General features: G+C 39.0%; 1 protein-coding gene across 2 annotated transcripts in view; it reads right to left on the bottom strand.

The window, feature by feature from the left end:
• Positions 1 to 1,552: 1,552 nt before the first annotated feature.
• Positions 1,553 to 7,145, bottom strand: part of LOC127524008 (pancreatic secretory granule membrane major glycoprotein GP2-like) — a 32,470-nt gene continuing 26,877 nt past the window's right edge. For both annotated transcript variants that reach the window (XM_051915281.1, XM_051915282.1), the window contains 8 exons: positions 5,266 to 5,313; positions 4,802 to 4,915; positions 4,515 to 4,699; positions 4,266 to 4,420; positions 3,910 to 4,155; positions 2,430 to 2,592; positions 2,067 to 2,169; positions 1,553 to 1,867 (listed from right to left, as the gene is read on the bottom strand). In XM_051915281.1, coding sequence (XP_051771241.1) covers positions 1,764 to 1,867; positions 2,067 to 2,169; positions 2,430 to 2,592; positions 3,910 to 4,155; positions 4,266 to 4,420; positions 4,515 to 4,699; positions 4,802 to 4,915; positions 5,266 to 5,313 — 1,118 coding nt within the window. In that variant the 3' untranslated portion in view covers positions 1,553 to 1,763. The remainder of the gene's footprint in view (positions 1,868 to 2,066; positions 2,170 to 2,429; positions 2,593 to 3,909; positions 4,156 to 4,265; positions 4,421 to 4,514; positions 4,700 to 4,801; positions 4,916 to 5,265; positions 5,314 to 7,145) is intronic.

Raw genomic sequence — 7,145 nt, 5'->3', positions numbered from 1 at the left:
TGTGAAAGCATTTTGCGGTCTCATTGTCAGACAGGTGATGCTGGTGTTTCTTGCTGACATCTTACACCTCAAAGTCCCTGGTTGAACAGGAAAAGTTTTGAATGGCAAAATGAAGTTAAATTTTCAACATATACTGTAAGACATGTGTTATTCATTCCTTGCATGCTAATACTTCTCGGGTAACAGCACTGTTTGCTGCATGATGTGAAACAGGCTCTTTGTTTTGGTTTGAAGATCTGCCAATGACCTGTCATGTTAGACTGTTTTTAAAATGTAACCAACAGTGATGGCGGCACTGTAATGTTTGCATTCTGTAATGTTCTTGGTCTTGATGGATGTTGTACATTCTTGCATTCATGAGTTATGACAAGGCTGCCCTCACTTACCCTTTCATTTGCACAGAACTAAAAACAAAATGACCTAAATACTAAACATTTGTCTTTTGCTGCATTGAAAGCACTAGTTTTGGTCACTGTATATTAGGTGTCTTTAACTATTATGTACTTACATAAAATATCTTCAAGATTTCTGATATCCATTTCTACTCACCTCCAAAACAAGGTGCAACAATTTGGGGCACATGAATTGGATATATATTTAAAGCACTTTTGTTCTGGTCTGGGTATTTAATGGAAACTGGCAAAAGAGTCAGGACTTGTGCAGTGTTGTGTGCGTCTTTGGAGCTCGGCCTCCAAAACACTCACACTGCTGTGAAGATATGTTATGTATTCATCATTTATGAATAACCCTGCATCCTCTGACTAAAATTAGAACTGGCGAGTTTGTGACCGCAAGATCCCGACCGAGTGGCTTGAGACTCTGTGCAACATTGGGTCCCTAATGAATGAATAATTGAAGAGTAAGAGAATACTAGAATAATCAAATGTCCAAATTAAAACAGAACTAAGTTAATAATGGTCTCAGGCTAAATTTTAAAATTTTAAATTGGAGTCAGATAAGGCATGAATCAAATTGAAACTAAATTCTAATAAATTTAGTGAAGACCCAAGTGATTTTCCTGTTCATGTTCATGTTGTGTAACATGTTCACCTGGAACAACATTCCAATCAATTAAATCAGATTTGAGGAACAAGTTTACAGTTTATATGCCGACAGACAGGACAGAACAGGTTACTTTTGGTATGAAACAATTTTTGTCGTTTTTTTAATGAAATTCAAACAATAAATACCATTTTGTGGCTCTTTAACGTGTCGTGACAGATCGCTGTAGCGCCTCAGTTCAAACGGCACATGAGCCGATCATCTCTTCCTACTAGTTAAAACACTAAATAAACATGAATGGACATCAGAAGGTATGTTGTCAAACTGCGGAAAGATGTCAATACGCAACATTTTTCAAGTTCAAGTCTACCCATGTTAATCTACTAACTCTACTGTCTGGTTTGTTTGCCGGACAAAATGGCAGATTTGGCGATATGATTGCCTGTCAATCAAACTCTCTGCGAAGGGTGAATTGTACAATAAATCACACACAATGACACAGCAAATGACAAATATGTAACCAAAACCAAAGTATATGAACAATCAGTTTATTATCTCATTATTATATGCTTTATCTTCACAATAGTAATTCGATTTATAAAATTACCATTCTATCAGTGTACTATATTACTATAAACTATTTTAAGGTCACATACTGTATATAGAAAAAAAGCTTGTAACAGCATGGCATCAGTGCCACAATAATTAAGAAAGAGATTAGACTAGATGTGTAAAAGATGGTGATTCTTAGCGGAAATATTCTAGGAGAATATCAGGACACTCATCATAGATATAAGCGATATAGTCAGAGAACCACACAGCCATGGAGCCCTGGATACTTGCACTTGACGTGGCACACGCGTATCTGTGAACAGAGATTACACAGCAGTTATTTGATTGGGCAAGCAGTAGTTCAAGAGTGCTGATGTTTCATTTAATAGCACTGGGAGAATTTTTACTGTATTATTCAGAGTATGTGAGCGGTGCAGAACTACACCACTCTTGCTCATTTGATATTCAGATATACATGAACAATACATTTTTTTTCTTGTTTTATTAGTCACCTTTGTTACTGTCAGACCACACCAATGGACCCATGGATATGGAACCACTGTCATGGTATTTCACAGATCTGCCCTCTCTCCCGTGGTGTTCAGAGTCACAGTTCTAAAATACAGATGAAAAGACAACCAAGTTGTGTCAACCAAATAATCAAGGTCAGCATGGCAAGCCCCCTACTGGTAGATGATGTAATTACTGTACACAATTGGAAGCAAACAGCATCTTTCTCCATTGACAGTGGCTCAAATATATCTGTGTGTTTTGGTGTATTCTCCTTTTACTTAAACTTGATAAATTTACTCATACCAACAACTATATACATGTCCATAAGTAAAATCTGAAAATTCTTCTGAATTTGTACTCACCACTGAGCAGTGATTGTCTGTCTGAAGACAAAGGTGAATAGCGCAGTGCAGGTAAACCTTCGTGGAGTTTGCAGTGAAGATAAACATGCCAAAGGAGAAACGGCTGGATGTGGAAACACCATTCTGCAGCAAGTCCACTGTATTGTCATCTGGATTGGGACACCTGAGCATTTTGGAAGAGTATAATAAAGATATTACTGTATAAAAATAAACAAACAAAAATTATTTACTAAGGTTGCTAGGTTCAAGTGCTGTACATTTTAAACATATGCAGGTCTGGGAACACATGAGTCGAAGTAAATAATCAGAAATTAATTTTTGGATTTCAAGATTGTAAGATCTCAAGTAGCTCTAAGGGCATTTTCACACCTGGTTTAGAGCTTTCATTTCAGAACCTGGTGTGTTTTCTCCCTTTATTCAGTTCGTTTAGGCCAGGGGTGCCCATTCCTGTTCCTGGAGATCTACCTTCCTGCAAAAGCTGAATCCCAAATGGCACACTTCTATGCACTTTCGGGCTTTTGGACTTACAATGGCTGCCGCATGCGCGTGTCTGTTAAGTCCACGAAACCGTAGCGTGTCCCATTCATCATTTTAGATTTCAGAAGGGTGCTTGCGAGCGCCCCCTTTGTAGCCACTATGTGCCCTCGATGCGCACTTCAGCTGAGCCCACAAGCCTGCGAGCTATGCAGAGGACTTTACCTGGCGGTCAAAGCGTTATTACGTCACAAAAGTGCGGACTCAGAGGAGGACCGTGAGGGTTCAGGGTGCCATTTGGGACTGGGCCAAAGTTCAGCTCCAACCCTGATCAAACACAACTGAACCAGCTAATTAAGATCTTCAGGAGCATTTGATAATTAAAGACAGGTGTGTTGGATCAGGGTTGGATCTGAACTCTGCAGGTAGGTGGATCTCCAGGAACAGGATTGGGCACCCCTGATTTAGGCATATATGAAGACAGCAACTGTGCTCGGATCTGCACCAAAAAAATTTGTCTGAGATCACCTGAATGAGGTGCTCTCAGCCCACTGGAAACTGAACTCTGGAGCAGTTCACTTGTAGTGAGAAAGCAATCCAACCCAATCGACTAATAAACCAAGTTCATCATGTGAAATGCATTAAAAAAGAAGCAGTGTCTGATTCTGTGGGCGAGCACATCACAGCTGAAAACCAAAGAGCACCTCTTCATCTCAAAATGCTGTCAGATTGCTCTCCACCGAAACAGGTGCAATGCAAGAATGGCTTGATCCCCACTCTGCTACATTTGTGTACTCTAAACAATAAGAGGATAGTTTCACTTGCATGTGACCTTTTGGCATGCTTTGAAATGTTGCCTTATGAAAGCGAGCGGAACCAAGAAGAAACTGCAACATTGTAGCAAGTCTCTTTTTGGAACAAAGCAATGCATCTACAGGACTCTTTACTGGCAAAATACAATTCATAAGTGCTGAGGAAGACAAACAAACTAAAATAATTGACTTGCCTGTCAACGATGAGGTCCCAGCGGAGAGAGTAATGGGGATCATTCACAGGTGTAGCCCAACATGTGTCAATCACTGAGGCAAACTGACGGCTGTCGACTCCATCAACACGAACTTCCACAAAAATACTCTTGTTCAGCTCTACGTTCACACTACCAGTGAAGGGGTGAGAGAATTCAGCATCCAGATAGGGAATCATCCTGACCCGATAGGTCCCTTGACCAGCAGGAAGGTTCCTGTGCACAATGCTGTTGAAATAATTTTACATGAGATGTATCAACTACAAATAAGGCTAATAAAGGCTAATTAATAGTTTAAATAGTTAGTCAGTAAGTTGGCTGAATTCAGTGCGTCCCACCTCTCCAGAGGGTTGATGTCCATGGAGAGTGTTTGGGTTTGTGAATACACACAGCTGAAAGGAAGCTTCAGAATTTTCTTCCTGCTGATGAGATGCCCAACTGTGTTTGGCTCTCCCACAATTACGTTCTCATAGATGAAGTGGGTGCCGTTGGCCTGTAGGCACATTTGAAATTTGAACAATTGTACATTAAGGGACTTTTTAAAGAATTCTTTTGACCATTTTTTGCATGTACGTAATGATTCCTACCACAAGACTTGTACCACAGATGTGGTCATTGTTGTCAAAATAGAACTCCACTCTGCCATTCCGGACTGTTCCTCTGCAGTTGGGATCATTGAGGTGTAAGATGTCAGAAGGAAAACCAGCCTCAAAGAGCAGACAGCGAGACAGGGACATGGAGCCAGAGCTGCTTTCACAGGTTTCAATGAAATCTGAGAGAGAGAAAAGTCAAGAGAATGTCAGCTGTGATCAACAACAAATATATAATCAGTGATGAACATGTATTTGAAATGTTTTTGGAAAATGAGTCCAACCAAAGGAGTCACGCTGAGATCTGTGATGGTTGTCCTTGCAGAAACAGCCGTAAACACCATGTTTCTCTTCACAGCGTTCATCCTCAGTGCAGTTGAGCTGAGAACAGCGGTCTCCTTCACATGAGAGGAGAACCACAAGATTTATGACAATAACTGGGTCATATATAAAACATATTGAATAATATTACATAAAATCTGGAGTGAAGTTAACATCTCCCTGTATTAAATATAGTAATCACTGCTATAAAACATTTAACATTTAGACTTTTTTGTTTTCACTGGTTTAACTGTAAAGATAAAAAAAATCACTTAAAAAAAACTCAAGCTCCAAATGGAAAAAACAGGCCTGTGAAAATTTGAGTGAATAAAAAAAAAAAAAATCACTGATATCAGTTCACTTGAAATCATCTTTGCAGTCAATTTCTTTCTTTCTCTTTCTCTCTTTTCAAAATTGCATCAAATACCTGAAGGAAGGCTTGATCTGGTGGTGGTCATGTGTGTGGTGCTCTCTTCTGGAAAGAGAAAAATACATTAACCTTTTTTTTTTTTTTTTTTACCATATTACATTCCAACTCTTGCGCTCTGTAGGCATATCAGTAATTGTCCACGTTTTCAGTGACCTTGGTTTTTTTTCCAGAAAGTGTTTTTCCTCTTCATTTTCTCCATGAAGGATTAAAAATGTTCTTCATTAAAAAGTGATGAACCAAGCCAACCACCACAATCATTCCAGCATTACAAACTTTGATTTAAAGCTAAATATATTAAAAAAGAAATACAAATACAAGACTACTATGCACTTCACTCCCATGAAGCATTGTGATGACAATTAAAAAAAACAGTAATGGTACAATTTTAAAACTATTGACTTCAAGTCACCATTTGCCCTGATTTATTTGCTACGATCCTTTTAATTTCTTGTTGTTACTATGGTTACCATTAACTTCTATTATAATAAACACACTGAAAAAATGAACCAAATACAAAATAAGAATTGTTTATTGCATATGATAGATACATTTTTAATACATACACTTGCATGCACTTGGAAAAAGGTAGTAATAGATTAAATAACAATGAATACATAGAAAAAAAAAATTGTATAATACAGAACCAACATAAATAATCAACTATTTATATACAATAGTCTGAAATACATCTCAACAAAATACATGGAAACACAATGTTTTCCATGTAATCAATGAAAAAAAAAAAAAAATGACGTTAACATATTGACTACACTGATTAAAAATGCATGAAATATTTTTTGTATACTCAACTTTAAAACATTTATGTGTCTCAATCTGCTCAGGCGTCACTGTTCCGGGGTCCAAATGCTCCATCAGAGGCCATACTGTGCAATAAATGCATGGTAAACACTGTAAAACACAGTATGTATAAAAATTAAGCTTATATATGTATGCGTTTGAACATACAGTGAGTAGAATGTGTATTTGCATTTTTTTTTCAAGCTTACAAACCTCATAACGGAGAGCAGAACGAACCGCAGAAGTGGTGGCAGGCTTCGAGAAGGAGATGATGAGCTGAGCTTTTTTCGCACGAGCAACACGAGGATCCGAAGCGATGACAAAACTTTTCTCCTGCTGCTGCTGCTTCTTCTTCTTATTATTAGGGCCCAACTGAAAGGGCGAAGGCCCTCTTGTTTTCTTTAAGATTATTCTTCTTGTTGTTATTATTATTTTTGTCCAAGGTTTCAAGGGCTTTTGGGGCCCTTAACATGCTCAAAAACTCTTGAAACTTTGCACACACGTCAGAATCATCGGCCATCAGGGCCAGGCACAAGTTGACATGGGGGGTTGTGGGGGGCTCCGTAGCGCACCCTCTTGTTGTATTTGAGAGGCTCTGTAGCGCACCCCTTTTCTCCTACAGTAACCAAACTTCATACGCTTACAGATCTCATGAAGCCGAACAACTTTCATGCCCTAAGCAGGGCCGGTACAAGCTCAAAATGACTGGAGGTTTCAGGTTCCCTTGACTGATACACACACACAGGCCTGGAGTGGCCATCAGGAGAATTTCCAGTGGGCCACGCATAAATTGGGCTGGCAGCACCACTTTGACATAAAGGCAGTTTCACATGGGATGTAGAAAGCACAAGTCTCTAGTTCATTTTCAATGAGAGAGACACGAAAAAATGTGGCAAATCGGAGGTGGTTCTAGTAGCGGCGAAGCGGCGGTGTGCAAGCAGTGCTCGTACACCCGAAATCCCATTGTTTGCGCCTGTACAGCTCTTCGTAGCGGTTCTAAATATTATATTATTATTAATATATGCCGTATATAAATATTAGGCACGCAGTAAGGTAATCCACATGACTTCTCAGCCCTA

The sequence above is a fragment of the Ctenopharyngodon idella genome, chromosome 12 (genome assembly GCF_019924925.1).
Source record: "Ctenopharyngodon idella isolate HZGC_01 chromosome 12, HZGC01, whole genome shotgun sequence".
In the NCBI taxonomy this organism is placed as follows: domain Eukaryota; kingdom Metazoa; phylum Chordata; class Actinopteri; order Cypriniformes; family Xenocyprididae; genus Ctenopharyngodon; species Ctenopharyngodon idella.
The sequence above is the reverse complement of the archived record's forward strand: the minus strand, read 5'-3'. Positions and strand labels throughout refer to the sequence as shown.